Source organism: Diceros bicornis, chromosome 28, assembly GCF_020826845.1.
Source record: "Diceros bicornis minor isolate mBicDic1 chromosome 28, mDicBic1.mat.cur, whole genome shotgun sequence".
Lineage (NCBI taxonomy): Eukaryota > Metazoa > Chordata > Mammalia > Perissodactyla > Rhinocerotidae > Diceros > Diceros bicornis.
The window spans coordinates 29,087,372-29,108,250 of NC_080767.1; the positions used below are offsets into that span (position 1 = coordinate 29,087,372).

A 20,879-nucleotide genomic window follows, 5' to 3' on the forward strand; every position below is an offset into this window, starting at 1 on the left:
CTGGCCAACTTGTTGATTGCAGCCTTCTGAGAGACCTTGAACCAGAGGCAGTCAGCTAAGCCTACATTCCTGATCCACAGAAACTGTGACATAATAAATATTTGTTAGTTTAAGCTGCGAGGTTTGGGGGTAATTTGTTACTCAGCAATAGATAATTAATTCACCGTCTTTCTCTAAAATCTACTTTGTCTCCTATATTCCTTATCCACCCAACCGCTTAAGTCAAAAATTTCTCCTTCATCCTTTACATCTAGCTGCTCCCCAACTCCTGTACATTCCACCTCCCAAAGAGCTTTCTAGATCTGGTCCACCCTCACTGCTTCAAGTCCACAGCAGGTCTGCACCATCTTTCACCCTGGCTACTTTCATAGCTTCCCTGTTAGCTTCCCTCTCTCAAACTCTCCCCTCTGATTCATCTGTGACAAGGGGCTGCCAGAATAATTTTTCTAAAATACAAGTAGAATAGTAACACTCATTTGCCTACAATCTCTGCCTACAGAGTGAAACCCAAGTTCCATAGCATGTCCTACAAGTTCCTCTATGACCTGGCATCTGTCTCACACTCCAGCTTTATTTCCACACACTCACTACTGCACATCTTGGGCTCTAATTATGCTGAACTATTAGAGGTTCTAGGAGGCTTTGCTGCTCTCTGCTTGTATATTCTTCTGCGTGGAAGACAACCTTATCTATCAAATACTTATTGAGCACCTACTAAATACTAGTTACTGTTCTAGGCACTGGGAATAAAGCAGTGAACAAGTCAAAGGACGCTTTAACATCCTGCCCTCTTGGAGCTTACATTCTAGTGGAGAGAGAGGCCACAAGCAAGTTAATAATTAAAGCAAAGTAAGAACATAGAAGGTGACACGGAAGGTGGAGGGGAAGGTTTGGTGGTTTAGATATAATGGTCAGGGAAGGCCTTTCTAAGGAAGTGACATTTGTCATCCCATTTTCTTCTGGCTTGCACAGTTTCTGATGAGAACTTTTTGGTTATTCTTTGTTTCTCTGTACATAATTGTCTTTTCTCTCTAGCTGCTTTTAAGATTTTCTTATTATCACTGGTTTTCCACAATTTGATTATGATTAGCTTTGATGTGTGTGTGTGTGTGTTTATCCTCCTTAGAGTCTCTTGAGCTTCTTGGATTTTGGGTTTATAGTTTTTAACAAATTTGGAAATTTTTGGCCATATCCTCAAATATTTTCCTGTGTCTTCCTTGTCTCTTCTGCTCAGGGAACTCCAATTACACATATGTTAAACCAACTGATATTGTACAATAGGTCACTGAGGGTCTGTTCATTTATTTTTCCAGTCATTTTCTTCTCTCTCTTTCATTTTGGATAGATTCTATTGCTGTGTCTTCAAGTTCACTGACCATTTCTTCTGCAGTGTCTAATCTGCTGTTAATCCCATCCAGTGAACTTTTGGTTTCAGATATTGTGTTTTCTTCTCTAGAAGTTTCATTTGGTTCTTTTTAATAGCTTTCATTTCTCTATTCATTAAGCACATATTTCCCTTTAAACTTTTGTATATAGTTATAATAGCTGTTTTAACATCCTTTTCCTACTAGTTTCATCATTTCTAATATTTCTGGGTATGTTTTTATTGATTTTCCCCCTTGGTATGGGTTACTTTACCTGCTTTGTTAAATGTCTAGTGGTTTTTTACTGGATGCTGGATATTGCAAATGCTATAATGCTGAGTGTCTGGATTTTGTCTTCTTTTAAAAAGTGCTAGGCTGTTTTGGAGTTAGTTATTTGCAGATTAGTTTGACACCTTCAAGGCCTACTGTTTAAGCTTTACTAGGTTGGGTCCAGAGTAACTTTCATTCCAGGGAAGATTTGGTCCATTAAGGCATAACTTCTCCAGAGTCTCCATTGAATGCTCCCAGTAGTCATCAAGGACTATCCACACTAGCCTTTCAGAGCTTGAACGTCTCCCTGCTTTGTGTGAGCTCCGGAATTTGTTTAGCTTATCAGTTTACTGGCCATTCTTTGCCCAACTTTGCGGAGCAGCACTCCACACATGCACGGCCTAGCACTCAGCAAAGACACATGGGGATCCCATGAGGTTTCTGGAGCTCTTTTCTTGCTTGGCTCCCTCCTTTTCAGAGTTCTTCCCAAAGAATTGCAGCCACCTCACCCTTCCCAAACTTTCATCTCTGTCACCTCAACTCATTGAGGGCACAGGGCTCTATTTTGGTTCCCCCTCCTTGTGCCCATGTTCTGGAGATTGCCCCAGACAGAAAGCTGAGGCAACCGTAGGACTCACCTTGGTTTTTTTCCCCTTTCCTCGAGGATCACATCACTGAGCTGTCTGTTGTCCAAAATCTGAAAACATTTATTTCATGTATTTTGTCTAGCTTTTTAGTTGTTTGCAGAAGGAGGTTAAGTCCAGTCTTTGTGACTTCATCATGACCAGAAGCAGGTCTCAGGAGGTGATATATGAACAGGGACTGAATGAAGTGAGCGAGTAAGTCATTTGACTTGCTAAGGAAGAGCTGTCGGGGTAGAGGGAACAGCAAGAACAGAGGCCACTTTTGAAGAACAGCAAGGAGTGAGCAAGAGGGAGAGTGGCAGGAGATGAGGTCAGATGGAAAGACAAGGGACAGATCATGTAGCATCTTGTAGGCCATGGTAAGGAGCCAGGATTTTAAGTGCAGTGAGAAAGCCATTGGAGAGTTTACACAAGGGAAGTAATTTTATCCGACTTGTTTTAAAAGAATCACTTTGGCTACAGTGAGAAAAATAGGCTATAAGCAGCAAGGGTGACAAATGGGACATCAATTAGGAAGCTACTGCAGTGTTACAAGTGCAAGGTGATGGCTGCCTGAACTGGGATGGTAGCAGTGGAGTTGGTTAGAAGTGGTTACATTTAGGATGAATTTTAAACTCTCTTTGCAACAGTGGCTTATGGATTGGATTTATGAAAGAAGGAAAAAGAAGAAATAGGATGACAGGTTTTTGATCTACATAACTGATTGAATGCTATTAACTTACTGAAACAGGAAAAACAACGGGAGACTAAGTTTGGGAGGGAAACCAAGAGTTTGATTTTGGATATGTCAAGTGTAAGATGCTCACTAGAAATTCTAGTAGAAAATGAAAGTGGGCAGTTGGATAGGCCAGTCTGGAGCTCAAGGAGAGGTCAAGACTAGAGACACAAATTTAGGATCAACAGCACATAGCTGGTACTTAAAGCCACGGGGCTAGATGAGATCATTTGAGGAGTGGTGGTAGATAAGCAGGCAACTTTCCAAGGATTGAATCCTGGGGATCTCCAACACCGACAGTCCAGAAGAAGAGGCTGAGAAGCAGCAGCCAATGAGGCAGGAGGGAGAAAAGGAGAGTGTGGCGTCCCTCACCTTTTTCTGCTTGGCAAATTCTTCTTCATGCCTTAAGCTCCAGCATAAGCATCTCCTCCTCCGGGAAGCCTTTTCTTACTGGGTTAGGCAAAGTTAAATTACTCCCTGTTCTGTGCTCTCCTGCATACGCCCTCTTACAGCATTTATTACAAGGAATTGTGATTCTCATGTGTCATCTTCCTCACTAAACTGTGCACCTCTCAGGGGCAGGAAACGTGTCTTATCCATAACCACCTGCCCCTCAACTAGCTCAGGGCTTGTCTCAGTGGGTGCCCCAGGAATGTGTCCAAGGGAGGAAAAAAGTTTATCAGAAGTAGTCAAGGATGGCTTTACAGAGAAGGTAGGATTTGAGCAGCACTCTGTTGGAAGGCATTGAATTTCAAAAAAGTGAGAATAGGAGACAGCATGCCAGGCCAAAACAGAAGAGAACAAATGGGCAGAACTGGGAAAGCACAAGTTATGTCTAAGAGACAGAAGTCGGCTCTGTTTGGCAGGCCTGCAGGGCTCAGGGAGGATACAGGGACGCTGGGCTGGGGCCAGGCTGGGAGGCAACCTATACCAAGCTAAGGACTCGGTTCTCAAACTAAGCTCCTTGGAACACCAGTGTTCCATTAAGTTTAAAATGTGAAAATCTCATGCTTTCCTATAACTTCAAGGCACTTCTTCATAGACAAGTTTCAGAACTGTTGTTACAGATACCAAATGATGTAATAATAATAAAATCTGTCATTTAGTCAGTGATTACTGTGTACTAGGTACTGTGCCAAACATTCCACATGGCTTTCTCTCATTGGATCTCACAACAACTCTGTGAGGTAGATACAAGTATTATCTCTGTTTGCAGATAAGGAAACTGAGGCAGAGAAAGGTTAACTTGCCACGCTCACAGCTAGAGTGCTGGACGGAGAAGCTGGAGTTAGCTCAAACCAAGCCCCTGTGTGATCACTGGATTGCTTCTTCGCCTCCTTCCTGTGGGGTGTCTGGGGCTGAGGGGAAGGAGGAGGTTAAAAGAACAAAGGAAAAAGAGGAGAAGCACCTTAGGATGTAGGGAAGGTGTCTCCTCCAGACATCTAAGGGGAAGGATCATGGCCAAGGAGAGAATTAGACACAGAGATAGGGGAAGATAGAGACCAAGCAATGGAATTGGGAAAGAATGTTCTGGAAAGCTGAGCTGGAGATCTTTCCTCTGTGTGTGTATTTCTGCCACATGAATCATCTACACAGATGGCCCTCGCTGTTTAAGCCAGGGTCACACTGCTGCCCTCAAGAAGACTGACAGGAGGATATGTTGCTGGGGGCTGCCTGAGCAATGACAGGGGGACAGGCCGAATGACAGGGCAGCCACGTTCCTAGGCAACAGATTACAGGAAACCTGCCCACAGCCTGAGCCGCGCCAGCAGCTGCTCTGGGCCATCACAATTTCCCAAGTAGTTATTGTGGCTGTGATTGGAAAGGGGTCACAGTCACATGTTTAAGATAAATGTAATTTTGTTGGCTAGGGTTTATGTTCTGGAATGCAATCTGGGCCAGGCCCAGGCTACAAGCAAAAGGGGTTTCAACGCAGAGATAATTTATTACATATGCACAGAACACCATAGTTTGCAAAGCCCTTCATAATCTTTGGCGCAGGTGAGTTGGACAACAACTCTGTGAGGTGGGTGAGCAAACTGAGGCACAGAGAAGTTAAGTGACTTATGCAAGATCACACAGCAAGTCAATGGCAGAATGATGCATTGACCCTAAATCTTTGGGCTCCAAACTAGTTCAAGTGTTTGAGATCCAAACTAACAAGTGTTTTAACAAGTGATAAGAATAAAGAAAGCAAGAGAAGACTCTAAGGAGAAAAGAATAATCTTTCCTCAATCACTGTGAATCTGAAATGTATGGTAAAACAAATATCACTTATCTATCACTTTATGGCTTGTCAAAGTATTTCACCTGCATCACTTCACAATACTCCTCGGAAGGCAGGTAGGGAAGTGAGTGTAGGTGATTCAGAGAGAAAGAAATGGAGGCTCAGGGCCGTGAAGAAACTTGCCCCAGGTCACACAGCTGGAAGGCGAGGAGCTCCCCCCAGGGCTTTACTCTGGGCCCTGGGCTCCTCTCCTGACCCCAGGCCTGGAAGCATTTAGTGCAGTCAGGCAATGGAAAACGGCACAGGGCTGTGGTTCCATTGGGTGGACGGGATCTGTCCAAACCAGTGGCTCCCTCCCTGTCTGCACTCCAGTCCCCACAGCTGGGGCCCCGGTTCCATCCCTACGGCTGCCCCATGCAGCCTGTCCATAGCAAACTGCCGCCCTGGTCCTCCACCCTGCGCCCGCACTATGCCAGGGCTCTGTGGCTTGGCCATGCATGCCGGGCCCACATGACACTCCTGGAATAGCTGTTACTGTCAAACAGATGTGACCACAGTCCCCCAGATGACCCCTGGGTGCCTCCACGTTGCCACTGTCCCCTTTGCCCTGACCTTTTGATGGCTCGGGCCAGGACTTGTTTTCTCTGGTCCTACGTCCAAGTTCTGCCCACTTACTCTCTCTAATGCCTTAAGGCACCTGCCTGATGGCTGAGCCGGACATCCTGCCTGGGGTCCAAGCACCTAAGGACAGATCTCTGGATGACAACCAGCCCTCCTGGAACTGATCACTGCCCAAATCCCCCTCCAAAGGGCTCCACCAGCCTGCCTGGAAATCCTGAAGACTGGTGCCCAGCCCCCGGGGTAGCCTCTCTGGATTCAGGGCTGCACCTTAGGACCAGCCTCCTCTCCTGCTTTTAAATGAAGGCCCCATCCATTAGAGACGCTGCCCCACTACCTCCCCTCTCCCTTCTTGTTCTGTGCTACCTGTTACTCTCCTGCCACAGTCTTAGACAGAGGACTAGAAACTACCCCAGTGTTCATTGACAGAGAAACAAATTGTGCCTATTTACAGTGGAATATACAGCAGTGCACATGAAACGGTACCAACGACCCACATCAACACGTAGCGGGAAAGAATGTGGCAGAAGACTACATACTTTATAATAGCGTTTTTATAAAGCTCAAAAAACAAGCAAAACAAAACAATATATTGTTTAGGGATACATTCATGTGTAATAAAAGTACTTTTAAAGCAAGGTAATGATAAACATAAAATTCAGGGTAATGGCTACCTCGGGGGGTGAGTGGAGACATGGGATGGGGGAAAAGCACAGTAATTGGAGATCTTAGGCTGGGAGATGGGTTTGGGATGATCATTTTGTTCTGCTTCATAGCTTACGTATATGTTCCATGTGTTCTTTTCTATACAGCAACTGCTACAAAATAATTTTAAAGATTAGATGGAGAGGGTCCCGGAGGTACTCTGTCTTATCATCTGCTCCCCATTCAAATTTATCTGGTGGCAGGAAATTGTGCGCCTACTAAGTGCCTGGACTCCACGTCCCCCACTGCCTTCACAGCCAGATGACCCAAAAGAATGCTCTACCCTCATTCCAGTCTCCTTCCCTGCCTCACTCTGGCTCAGTCCACTACACTCTGGCCCCTGGCCCCTCACTCCACCGAAGACAATTCTGGCTGAAGTCAGTAAGTACAATGGACAGCTTCAGTTCTGGTCTTGGGTGACATCTTAGCAGCACCTGCCTAAGTGGACCCCCACCTGCTTGTTCTCCAAACACATCTTCCTTGGCATTTAGGGTGCTCCCTGTCCTGAGATGCCTTCTGTATCTGAAGCCACTTCTTCTTGGCCACATTTTCTGGGTCCCCCTCCTCTGCCTGTCCCTTACTTAAAAGGTGGTGCCCACAGGGCTCTTCTCACCCTGTGGCCTCTCAAGGCTTCAGTCACCATCTGACCACTGATGAGGTCCCAGTCTTCCCCTCTAGCCCAGATCTCTCTCTCCTGAACTCCAGGCCCAAATGTCCAATTGTCCACTCAACTCCTCCACTCGGATGTCACACAGGCACTTCAAAGGCATGTCCAAGCCCAACTCCTGGCCTTCCCCCCACAAGCCTGGTCCCCTTCCAGTGGCTTCTGTCCATCCATCCAAGTGCCTAAGCCACCTGTGAGTCAGCCTTGGTTCCCTCCCTCACTGCCTCCGTCTCTCCACCCTCTCCCAGCCCTAAGCAATCACCAAGTCTGGACGTTCTGCCTCCTACTGGCTCTCAAATCTACTCTCCCCATCTCCACCAAGACCTTTCTAATCTAAGCCAGTATCATCTCTTGCTTGTATGAAAGCATCTGGCTCACTAGTTCCCTCCCTGCTCCCAGACTTGCCTCAATCCATTCTCCACCCAGCAGCTGGTTTGTTCTTCAGAAATGCAAATCTGAGTGCATCAGTCCCCTGCTAACATCCTCCAGGGGCCCCCACTGCCTCAGCTCTCCATGACTTGGCCCCTACCTGCCTCTCCCACTTCATCTTCCCTCATCTCCCTCCACCTCTCTGCCTCAAACCCCACCCTCCAACCATATGGAACCTCTTTCAGTTCCTCGAACACTTCATGCTCCCCTCTTACCCCTAGGGCTGCAAACACGTCTCCCCCTAGAACACTTTGTCTCCCCCAGACCTATCCAGTCTCACCTGCTTCATCTAATTTGTATTTCAGGTTCCAGTTTAACTGCCGCCTCTTCTGGGAAGGCTTCCCAGACCACCCTCACTCCCACTCAGAAAATGCTGGATGGTCCCACAATCTCACAGCTCCCAGTAATTTTCTTGTTCCATTCTAGTGCTTGTGACACTGTATACTCATTGCTTTTTAAATTATTTGTCTCCCACAATAGCAGACTCTATGCATCAGCCAGCGGGGACCTGACATGCTGTCTCACTAGGACCTTGGACAGTGCCTGGCCCCTACTAGGCAGGTGGTAAAATTTACTGGAGGGAAAAATGAATAAATGAATGGCAGGCACTGGGCTTTACATACGTAATCTCATTTAATTCTTACAAGGATCCTTTAAGAAAGGTACTATTAGTCTCATTTTACAGATAAGAAAAGGGAAGTAACGTGCCCAAATCACACAGCTAGCAAATCAAAAACTGGAAGTCAGACCCTGGTTTAACGCCAACAGCCACCCCTCCCCACTCTGGCCATCCCACTCCATCCCTCACCCCACATAGGGCCGGGGAGCTCCCTATAGGCCCAGCCAAGATTGAGAACTCAGGCTGGGAACTAGCAGTGGTTACCTGGAAGCACGTGGGCCCCGGCCTCCCTGCAGGGATGTCCGACTGGTAGAAAACTTTGAGCTCTGGAGTCAGGGCAATGACAGTCTTAATCACCAAGGAGATGATATCAGACCAGACCTTCTTGATGTCAACACCTTTGGAGGACAACCTACAAAGAATGCTCGAGAAAGTCCTTTTGCTGCCTGTGCTAGTACTGTCCGAATGGACAAAGTTACCGCTGTGGATGTTCAGTGAGTAGTTGGTTAAGTGCATAAAGATGTGGTGTAGGTTTTTGGGGGTGGGCTCCTGATATGGCTCAGTACAAAATCTAGAGAGTCCATCTTTGGCTATATAAATCTCTAGGGGATCTAAGGACTTTAGTAAGACATACAGACGAATATCGAACTTGAGCTTGTCGATAAGGAGAGGTTTGCAGATGTATTCCTGGACCACTGCCGGCCTGCTCTGGAGGGTCCCTGCTAGGCGGATGTCACTGGGGTCCTTAATGAGGTAGATTCCGTCACCCTGACAACCACCATCAGGTTTCACAATAAAAGTGGGCTTCCAGGAGGGGTCACCATCTTTCACCATTCGAACCTGGGGGGAAGAAAGAATGGTTAGCATTGTGGTTTTTTTCCCCTCTGGACCCCCAAGGCAGAGCAGGGCCTTGGCAAACATTTGGTGGATGAGTGACAAAATGGGCCCTGCCTATACGAGTGAGTCATTTAATCAATGACGATGATGACCATAATGAGCTAGTAGCATTGATGAGTGCCTACTATGCACCAGGTACTATCTTGGGCACTTTACGTAAGTTATCTCATCTGTACAGTGTTTCTCGTTTAATAATCTAGGAAATGGAGAGGGTGCAGCAGTTGATAAGAGTGTGGGCATGGGAGTCAGACTGCCTGGGCTCAAATCCTGGCCCTGTTACTTACTGTGTGACCTTGGTCAAGTTACTTAGGTTATCTGCACCCTCCTCATCTGTAAAATAGGAGTAAGATTATTCTGAGGATCAAACATGATAATAGGGGACCGGTCCCGTGGCATAGCGGTTAAGTGCATGCGCTCCGCTGCTGGCGGGCTGGCTTTGGATCCTGGGCACACACCGACGCACCGCTTGTCAGGCCATGCTGTGGCAGCGTCCCACATAAAGTAGAGGAAGATCGGGATGGATGTTAGCCCAGGGCCAATCTTCCTCAGCAAAAAGAGGAGGATTGGCATGAGTGTTAGCTCAGGGCTGATCTTCCTCACACACACACACAAAAAAACATGATAAAAAATGCAAAGAGCTAAGCACACAGAAACTGACTCATAAAAGGCAGCCATCAAGCCTGGCTAGTGCTATTTTTTAGATGAAGTAACTTGTCAGCTAACTGAGGACAGAATTGGGATTGGAATCTAGATCAAGGGCTCTAAAGTGCTTGCATCTTCCTCTGGACCACCACATCTCCGTTTCCTCATCTTAAAAATGGGGATATAAAAACCTACCCTCACTGGGTCATCATAAAGAAGAAATAAACTAGGGGCTGGCCCCGTGGCATAGTGGTTAAGTTGGGCACGTTCCGCTTTGGCAGTCCAGGTTCGTGGGTTCGGATCCCAGGCGCGGACATACACCATTTGTCAGACACGCTATGGCAGTAACCCACATATAAAGTAGAGGAAGATTAGCACAGATGCTAGCTCAAGGCTAATCTTCCACAGCAAAAAAAAAAAAAAAAGAAAAAAGAAGAAGAAGAAATAAACTAAAATGTGCAAAGAGCTAAGCACAATACCTAACACAGAGCTAGGGCACGGCAAATGTTAGTTTTACATTAACATCTCTCATGAGGTTCATCTAGTAGACCTGGCCAATCCTTCAGTCTGTTGAGATCTTTTTGAGACTAGATTCTGTCCATAATATTTGTTCTCCTCCCAGCTCCAGGTCAGCAGGACACTCACATAATTGTCTGGGGCACTTGACCAGTCCAGACAGTCTGGATCGCTGGGTCTGCATAATTCATACATGCCCACTTCCCCCAGACGTTTGTCAGATCCTTCGTGCAGCTCTGGAGAACAGAGGGATTGGATGGCAGGAGAGGAGGTTTCCCCCGGGGGCGGGAAGCCGGAGGAAATGTAAAGGTGGATTTGCAAGAGGGAGCCACTCTCTCTGCAGCTTGTGGCTTGAAAGAGCAGGAGAACAGGCCTGTCTTCCTACCGTTCTGAACTCTGTAACTCAGAGCAGGCCCCAACCCAGGGCGTCTGCACTCTCGGTTTGACTGATCTCTCTGACCAGCCTATATTTCTAAGTGAAGCTTTTGCCAATTCCTCGGGCACTATCAGTTACTCCGGGCTTGTAAAAGATCTTTAATGACGGAGAAACACTTAAAGGCTTAATAATGGTCCACATCAATTGTTTCCCCTTGTCAGCAGGATTCGAGAACAGAACTTCACAAGAGATCAATGCAAGCCTCCCAGGGCCCTCCACTGAGCCTTTCTTGGAACTGTGACCTTGATGTTTATGTAGTTATTTAATATTCATCCACAGCATTCATACATTTGGCCCTTTACAGTAAATATAAGCGTGCTGGAGAAATGGCAGTTATGGATCAAGAAGTGAAAAATGTCAGGTTTGCACCGATGGGTAATTTTTCCCTCTGGAAAGATTTTGCTATGCTGAAGATACTAACAGTTCAATATATTATCGGAAGCAATATTTTCTCCTTTGAATTCAGTGTATATGCCTTAAATAAATTAAACCACATGGTCAATAGTCTCTGTCATTCGTTGCATTACAGAATATTTCTTGTGCTCTTTGCCAGAGTAGTACCACACAAATCAAGACTATTAATACTAATAGAGTCACTGCCTTTTTAGAACTGGAAGGATTTTTGGAGATCAGCATCATCCAATCCTCCCATAATTCACACGGGGAAGCTGAGATTCTGAGAGGTGACATGACTTGCCTTGGGTCTCATAACTGGCTAGTGGGATGGCCAGGATGAGAACAGAGATCTTCTGATGTCACCACAGGTTCTGTGTCATTTTTACCTGTGATAAGATAAAATTATAGGTCTCTTTTTCCTGGATACTACAGGAAAGATTCTCTTAATATAACAGACAGTATTGGTATCTGAGCCCTGGCCTCACTCTCAAGAGTTTGGCCCCTCAGTATGGCCTTCTTGGATCTATAACGGTAGATCCAGAGTTTGCCAGGATTGCCCCCAGTTCCAGAGCTTTGTCCAGGTTCTTGGCTTGTTACAATAGAGGCACAATCTACGGGAAAGCCCCCAGCTATGCCCAATGTCCTTCCCAGAGCCATCAGACCCTTCAACGACTTCCACTTTTAAAATGGAAAAAGATTTTCCAGAATTCATATGTACTCTCCTCTGAGGTTTTACTCAAGGGTGACCCTTTCCCCTGAGTTATTAAAGTTATTAAAGTTAAGAACTAATACACTGGTTCTTAGCAAGAAGTCATGGACCAGAATCTAAATAGAGACTATATAACTAGGCTCCAGCCTCAGAAATTCTGATTTAATAGATCTGGGATGAGACCTGGGCATGCGTATTTTGGAAAAAGCATGATGGGTGATTCTGATGTTTACTCTGTTTGAGAATCACTGGACTAATTTGAATTAAATAAAAATACAATCTGGGACCAACATATTGAATGAGGTTTGATGCACTGATGTTAGCCTGAACACGATGAAGACCAGCACTTAGGCTACAGCTGATGGTATCTCCTGTTATCCCCTAATCTGCTGTTGGATGTGAAATCCATTACCTTGTGACTGTATGCACGGATGGCTGAAAGAGAGAGAGGATGTAGGGGTCTGATTGCTCGATGCTCAGCGCCCCATTGAAAAATTTATGTGTCTTTTACTGCCCCCTAGTGGATATTTGAGAAACGTGACTGGAAAAGATCCCCATTCAAAATGCCAACTCTTCTTAGCGCTTAGACACTCTATTAAGATGTTAAAGGGGTCTTAAAGAGGCGTCATCACCAAGACTTCCCTCTGTAGCACTGTTAAGGTAAACTCATAGTTGGAATGAACTCATCTCTAAAATGCCAGGGTTGGCCAAGGTCACACTCAGTTTTCATGCTCTCTGTCTCAAATATTTTTTAACCTAAATATATTTCAAGTGTTCTCCCTACTACACAGATTGGCCTACCTGTCAAAATTCTCTCTCAGTCGGTATAAAACTGTTAAAATTATGGGCAACATGAATATGAAATCCTCAGAATATATAGCACAAAAAAATAAACGACTTTTATATTCTTCATTGTGCTTTTTTGTATTTTCCAAACTTCCCAATAGGAAAAAATATACCAGTAGCAATAATAGGCAGCAGCAAGTGCCTCTAAATATAAAAATTTACATAAGGCATAGCTTTTGGCAAACAGATAGTTGTGCACTCATGTTCATAGCAGCACTGCTCACAATAGCCAGAAGCTGGGAGCACCCAAGTGTCCATTGACAGATGAATGGATGAACAAAATGTGGTATAGCCATAGAGCGGAATATTATTCAGCCATAAAAAGGAAGGAGATTCTGACACATGCTACAACATGGATGAACCTTGAGGACATTATACTAAGTGAAATAAGCCATCACAGAAAAAGATAAATACTGTATGGTTGCATTTATATGAGGTACGCAGAGTAGTCAAATTCATAAAGACAGAAAATAGAACAGAGACTGGGGGAGGGAGAAATGAGGAGTTAGATTCTGATGGGTACAGAGTTTCAGTCAGGGAAGATGAAAAATTCTGGAGATGGGTGGTGGTGATGGTTGCACAACAATGTGAGTGTACTTAGTACTGCTGACTTGGACACTTAAAAATGGTTAAGAAGGTAAATTTTGTTATGCATATTTTACCACGATTATTTTTAAGTTAAAAAAATTTTTTTAATTAAAAAAAAAAGAAAAAGCTTTCGGTGAGTTAGAGTACTGAAGTGAAAAACAAAAAATCTGGATACTAGTCCCAATTAAGTCAGGTAACTTCTGACTGTGTGGCCTTGAGAAAGTCACCTACGCTCCTGGGCTTTGTGGTACTCACCCATAAAATAAAGGGGTCACGCTAAGGGCCGTGGCTGTCTCAGCTAACAGGTTCTAAACAATGATTTATCTTGATATCCCTGAAGCTGAAGGCTATGTTACAAACACGCGAGTGACATTAACCAGCGGAGAGTTCCTATTGCGCACTGTGATCAGTGCATGAGGATGATCTACAAGAGCAGGAGACCTGGACTGGAGATTTATGATGTACTTGGGGACGTCAGCTGGGCATCTGGGGGAAGCAAGCTAAAATATTTTGAGAGAGAAATTCAGCAACTGGAATACCAAGCCACAAAACATTATTAGCAGCGAGGGGCAGGTAACAGGACAATTTCTGAAGAAATACTGTGTCTGCAGTATCCGGGAAGTCAAAGCCAGTTAGAGCAGTCCTCTGTCACTCGGGTGGCTTCCATCCAATCTTAGCAGCCCAGACCGTTGGTGGCACAGGCAGCAGATCTCAAGCAAAAACAAGCCTCTGGGTAGACAAACAGATGTCACAAAGCACAGGCTGGACGGGGTGCAGGGACCAGCCCCTCCCAGCCTCAGCGGCCGAGCCTTGCACCCAGGGCAAATGCCTACTCCCAGTGTTCAAGGCGGTTTCTGAGCCGGTGGAGAAAGAGGCAGTCAGGTTACCAAGGGTCAGACAGGAAGGGTGAAAAGGACCAGTCAAGGGGCAGAGTGGGAGGTAGACAGGTGAGGCTGAGAGGACGGACTCAGCAGGGAACATGCTGCCGCACTGGGGTTTTATGAATGTACAGTGGGGTTTTCCGGAGGCAGGAGAGAGCAGGATATGTCTGGGGAACTGCAAGTGCCTCTGATGGCTGGAGCACAGAGAGTGGGTGGTGTGGGGCGTGCACTGGAAATCTCCCCAGCGAGATCTGCAGGGCCAGATTACAACGATAACAATAACAGTAACATCAGCACTCACCTCCTGGGCACTGTTCTAAGCGCTTTAGTATTAACTCATTTAATCCTCAACAACCCTATTTTACAGATAAGGAAATGGGGGCCCAGAGATGTTAAGTAACTTGCCAAAGGTCACACAGCCAATAGGATGTGGAGCCAGGATTTGAACACAGGCAGTCACGTTCCAGAGCCCATGTCTAGAGTGACGAGGGATGTACGTGAGGAAGCGGAATAAAGAAGACGAAGCTTGGGTATGAGATAGGGCCTGATGGGAAAGGGCCTTGAATATCATTTTAGAGAATTTGGACAGTGTCCTGAAGTGATGGGGAGTCACTGAAGGGTTCTGAGAAGGAAACAACTTAATTAGAAATATCCCTCTGGCTGCTGTTAGAAAATGAACTGGAGAAGGGAGATGGTCGGGGGCAGAGAGGAAGAGCCTGAACTGAGGCTGGCGAGAGGGGTGAGGGGTGCGGGGCAAGAAGGCAGGTTTGAGAAATATTTTGGAGGTAAAATTGACAGAGCTGGGTGACTAGCGAGGGAGACAGGAGCATGTAGGACAACTTACAAATGTCTAGGTGGATGGTGGTTATATTCACAGGGAATAAAGAAGAGGAAGAAAGGTTTAGGGGAGGACGGGGGAAGAGGAGGAGTCAGACTGAGGAACCTAGAGGGCACACAGCTGGAGAGGTCCCACAGTCATCTAGAAATGTGTGTGTGGAGTTTGGGAGAGAGATCTGGGGTCATCAGGCCCCTGATGAGGGCTGAAGCTTCTGCAATGGGCCAGGTTACCCAGGGAAAGTATGGAGAGGGAGAAGAGCCCACCTGGGAAGGAGAGGCCGGGGCAGGCAGAAAAGACCACAAAATGCCTTGTTTGATCTGTAAGCAACCGGTGGATTTTCAACGAGTGGGCGACCTGGCACCCACATCACTCTGGCACCATGAGGAGGGCAGTTTGGAAAGAATGAGATTAGATGCAGGAAGATGCAGGGGCTCCAACACCCTGAAGGCCTGAGCTGGGGCAGTGGCGATGGGGTTGAAATGGGGAAAGGAGACAGGGAGATTCGGGGGCACCTGGTGACTGGATGGAGGTGAAGGGTGAGAGGGGGCTTCAGCAATGTGAGGGGATGGTGCTACGTACAGACTTAGAGAATACAGGAGGAGGAGCAGGTCTGGGGTGGGGAGCGGGAGATGAGGAGCTCACTTCGTAGAATGACTATTAATTGAGCACCGCTGGCCACAGAGCCCAGGCAGGACTTCATCACCTCATTCCTCAGCCCCTTCCTGTTCATCGGAGCCGGGCCATGTTGTCCAACATCTCATGCAGATGATTAATTTTGATACATTAACTCTCCCCGAATTAGGAAAAATAAGAACTGCTGTCTGGCAGAGGTGAGACTCAGATTTTAAACCCAGATGTGGAATATCTTGAACTGGAGGAAGGGTACCAAAGAAACCTCTCAGCCCAATGGTTAGTGGGGGAGCCACTAGCCCCGCAGAGAGTTGCAGTACCGGCCACTGCATGGTCAAACATTCTCACCACTCCTAGGCTTCTAAGAAAACCCAAGTGGCAAAACACACACACACACACACACACACACACACACACACACACAATCCTGTCTGTTTTTATCACTGATGAGTATCCTAGATTTCCTTGAACAATTTAAAAGAAATAACATTAATTACTCCCAAGGAATTGAAGCTGACCACTCATGTGCAACTCCTTGGCATGGCCTCCTGGGCAGGCTCCTCTACATACCTCCACAGCCTCAGTTCCTGCCCCTTCCCACCCCTCACTCCCCTCCTTTCCCTCCTGTCGCTCTTTCATGCCTCTCTGCCTTTGCACAAGCTTCCCCCTAGCCTCCATCGGCCTCTCTCCCACTTCTTTGCCTGCAGAACTCCTGCTCATCACCTAAGACCCAGCTCAAAGCTTCCCTCTGAGAATCCTTTCCTGGCCTACAACCCTCCAAGCAGTGTGGCCACTCTGGTCCTCTGTGCTCCCATGGCTGCGCTCCCATCTAAGCCTTCTACAGCTCGTCTCTATCACACTGTAATGTAACTACATATGTGTCTAAGTTCAGAGCTACATTGTGTTATAGCTACATAGTTAAGTATATTATGAAAGCTGAGAACATGGACGCTGCAGCTAGATTGCCTCCAGTGCTGTTTCCAGCCTGGTCCTGCTGCCACTCGGTGGCTGTGTAACCCTCGACAATTTTCCTACCTCTCTGTGCCTCAGTTTGCACATCTGGAAAATGGAAGTACTAGCAATGCCTCTGCCATAGGGTTGTTGTGAGGATTGCAAAAGTTAAAGAATGTGAAGTGCCGGGGTTATCGCATGGTGGGTTATTATTATTATCCATTGTTATGACGTCTCTCCCATTTGACTACATGCTCATGGAGAATGAGGACCACGCCTTGTTTTACTCACTATTCCCAGTACATAGCAGAGTGGGTACTCAATAAATATTTTCAGAAATGAAATCATTAGGAAGATTGATTGCTATGGCATTTATGAACCCCAGAAACATTAGTTAATAGATATCCAGTTGACAGACTGCCAGATAAACCAACTTCTCCTACGGAAACAAAATTATTTTAATGAGTAAGAAAGAGGAAAGGGAAACCACCATTTGTGGAAAGCGTATTCTGTGCTATGTGCTTTCAGCCATGATCTAGTGAATCCTCACAACAACCCTGCAAGGAAATAGAGGCTCAGAAAGGTGGAGTCTCAGGGCCAAGGTCACACAGCTAACAAGCAGTAAAATTATAATTTGAAATCAAGTTTCAATGATCAGATCAAATGATCAGATTCAAAAGTCGGTGATCTTTCCATGACAACTAGGTTCTTTGGGAAAACTCAAAGCAGTTGACACGTAGGAACTTTTTTGTTTTTAATTATTTTATTGGCTTATAACATTGTGTAAATTTCAGGTGTACATTATTATATTTCAGTTCTGTATAGACTGCATCATGTTCACCACCAATAGTCTAGTTTTTATCTGTCACCATACATATATGCCCCTTTACCCCTTTCACCTTCCCCCCACCCCCTACCCCTCAGGTAACCACCGACACATAGATAAGGAGAACAGGAACTTTTGTTTAATAGGTGAAGGAAGGAAGGAGTTGGTTGTGGGAAAACATAGTTATAGCCGAGCTGACAGACTCATCTTGCCTCATCCGAGGCCAGCAGTGTAGGAAGCGGGATTCTACACAGCCACAGAGCTGCCTTGTGTCTTCACATCCAGCCCTGCCAGGCCAGGAAGGAATTACCACACACACAGACACATGCACACACACACACATATTTTATAAAAGAGAAACTGGAGATTTGCCCAAGGCCACACAGCTAGCGGCAGAGCCAGAGCTAAAACAAAATCCCCAGATTTCCAACCCGAAGTTCTTTCTGCCATAATTGATTCTGGCATCTGAAGAGTTCTTTCACAAGAGACTTTGGAAATAAGTACACTCTGCTTGTTCTGAATAATGACGACACATGTGTTTGGTTTTATAATAAATGTTAATGCTTTTCAGAACTACCACCATATTTAATCTTCAAGTCTCCATTCCAGGGAGAATGAGGAAGTTGAGGCCCAGAGAGTCAAGTAACAAGCCTGCAGTCGCCCGGCTAGGAGGTGGAACTCCAGCAGCAGTCCTGGGCCCAAGCTGCCCTGTCTTTCTAAGATGCTCTCAAATTTACCTGGGAGGTGGACACAGCGTCACCCGGGCTGCTCCAGGAGGCTGGCCCTTCTGATCTTGAAAACCGAGAGGCAGGAGAAGCCTCTCTGCCTGCTTTACCCCAGATCCAGCCTGTTGTCAATGCAATTTAGTGGATTCCACTTTTAGTGAACAGCAAACTCATGTGGGCCATAATTTATCCATCATTAGTGAGCAATCAGAAAAGCCACTCTAGAACACACCCGGGACTATAAAACCTCTTCAGTAGGAAGGAACCAGTCATTTCATGAGACTGTCCATTTTCCCGTCAGGTCTTCTCTCAGCACTGACCCCTTATTGCTGGAGCGGAGTGAGGGGAGCAAGGGTGCGAGGAGAGCTGGCTCACCAGCCAGGCCAGGCAGCCCTACCTCCCCACCCTCTCCCATCTCTCCCTAGTTCCCCTAACACGGGGGCTCTCCCAGGCTTACTGGGCCTGAAGCTATATCCTAAGGGCCTTGGGGGATCCCTGAGCACAGGGGGCCCTTCGGGCTGCAGCCTCCCTTTACCACCACCAGGTCCATGTGTCTGAGTGTCCATGGGGAGCAGCAGAGCCCAGGGCATGGGCTGCGGAGTCAGACAGACCTGGGTTCAAACCTCACTCAGCCACTTCCTAGCTACATGACCTTGGCCAAGCTACTTCACCTGTGTGCATTCAGTGTCCTCACCTGTGGAACAGGAAGAATAGCGCCTAGTTTGTACAGCTGCTGCGAGGATTAAATAATATCTTGCATTTGTACTTAACATGGTACCGTTTTTTATTTCACTTTACTTCATGTTTTATTATTCTGCCCTGGTTTCTTGATCATCCTCCAGATTTTCCTACTGAGGCTCAGCTCGACCTACTTGGCTGGAGTCTGAAGGCCCGCCTACACTGTCCTATAGCGCTCCCCTCTGTGAGGAGGCCTGTCTCCCGACCCTCTGCTGTTTCCTGGTCCCCTCAGATGGCAGCCTCACTTTCCCTCCTCCTCTGGGCCACCCAGCAGGGTGCACCCACAGCCTGGTTTGTCCCCCTGCCTCACAGGCCTCACTCCTCCTTTCTTCTTCCCACGGTCTCCTCCTGAGAGCCCAGCAGGCATCAGAGCCATCCCGTCCAGAACACAGCCCTCGACTGCTGACGAAGCTCCCCTTCCAGCTAAAATCATTTTTCCCAATCCTGAGGGTTTCCTGCTAACGAACTGGCTAAATAATCTTTAGCTCACCTCAAAATGTACACGACTACGTTGTAATCGGAAGCGCTTCAGATCACTGGCCCTGGCTTTTCCTCCTTCCCAACACCACAGTCCTCATATGGCTCTTACATTCTCGCCAGACTTTACACATCGAACTTTTAAAAAATGCAAGAACATCAACGTCATATTTTGCAACACTCCAAGCGTCCTCCCTCCTGATGTTCTTTGGGCTAAAATAGCACCACCATTTGCACCATTGACTAGTGCGAAGCATCGGGTTAGGCACGTCAATGTATATGCATGCTATCTAATCCTCCAGGAGGTATAATAGTATTTTCACTTTTATTCTTTGTAACTAGAGGTTTTTCCCCATACTCCAAGACCCTATGAAAAAGAGGCTGAGTTAACTCGACTGCTAACTCCTCGAAGGCAGGGAAAATAACTCCTGTACCTCTAGATTCTTCCGCCCATCTGTCCCCACTAGCATGGAACCTTGCTTGGAGTGGGACTTGGCAAATGCCTGTTGGAACCCAACCTGCTGTCTCACTTTGTTCGATGTTGTTACATTTTATCCGGGATCACAGGTAACATTACTTCCAATGCTGATCCTAGGTGATTTCAACCACTCCCAAGACCTCAGCTAAAGTTCATCCTGAGTGCGCTGACTCCCCATTCTCTGTCGCTGGCACACACTTCTCTCTCGGGCTCCAGACTCACATAATTAGACATCTCCATAGGCAGCATAAATTCGACTCGGCCAAAACTAAATCCATTGTCTCTTTCCTCATCCACTCCTTCTGTGTTCCCTATATCAGGAAATAGGACCACCACATGCCCATGTCCCCAGGCCCAAAATCTGCGAGTCACCCTGGCTTCTACGTTCTCTCGCATCACCCACCCCATCCAGTCACCAAATTCTGACACTTCTCCTTCTTAACACATCCTATTGTCCTCTTCTCGTCTCAGCATCTCCTACCTCTATTATTGCAATAGCTTCCTAAGTGATTTGAAGGCTCTGTGCCGGCTATGTCCCATATGTTATTTTTAATCCTTACAAGCAACCCTATGAGGTAGGCATTAAAGAGTGAGCCATGTGAAATTGCTTTTTTGATAGGTCAAAAACAGCCATATAGATATTGACAATTTCATATGGTTTCAATCTAATACTATTATCACACCCCTCCCCCCCATCACAGGTGAGGCAACTGAGCCTTAAAGGATAAGTTCTTTCCTCAAGCTCAGTCTGTACACCAGGGGACCAGGATCTGAGCCCAGGTGTACGTTCAAATTCCCAAAGGCCATATTTTTTCTGCTAAATCATATCATCTTTCAAGGTTCATATGCCGGTTCCTAGAGGAAGGCTCACAGCTTAATACCTTAAAATGTAATTAATAATAATATGCAATAATAACTGCTATTTATGAGCACATTCTATCCGCCTTATATTCGTTATTTTACATAATCCCTATAGCCATGCCATGAGAAATCCACTGATATTGTTTTTTCTTCTTTGGTTTAAAAAATATTTTTTTGTTTTGTTCTTTA

The 20,879-nt window shown here is 46.3% G+C and overlaps 1 protein-coding gene across 1 annotated transcript in view; it reads right to left on the minus strand.

Moving 5' to 3' along the window:
• The window catches only part of TTLL11 (tubulin tyrosine ligase like 11), a 235,951-nt gene that overhangs the window by 132,779 nt on the left and 82,293 nt on the right, over positions 1 to 20,879 (minus strand). Inside the window, exon 4 of the mRNA XM_058523936.1 lies at positions 8,520 to 9,095. Coding sequence (XP_058379919.1) covers positions 8,520 to 9,095 — 576 coding nt within the window. The remainder of the gene's footprint in view (positions 1 to 8,519; positions 9,096 to 20,879) is intronic.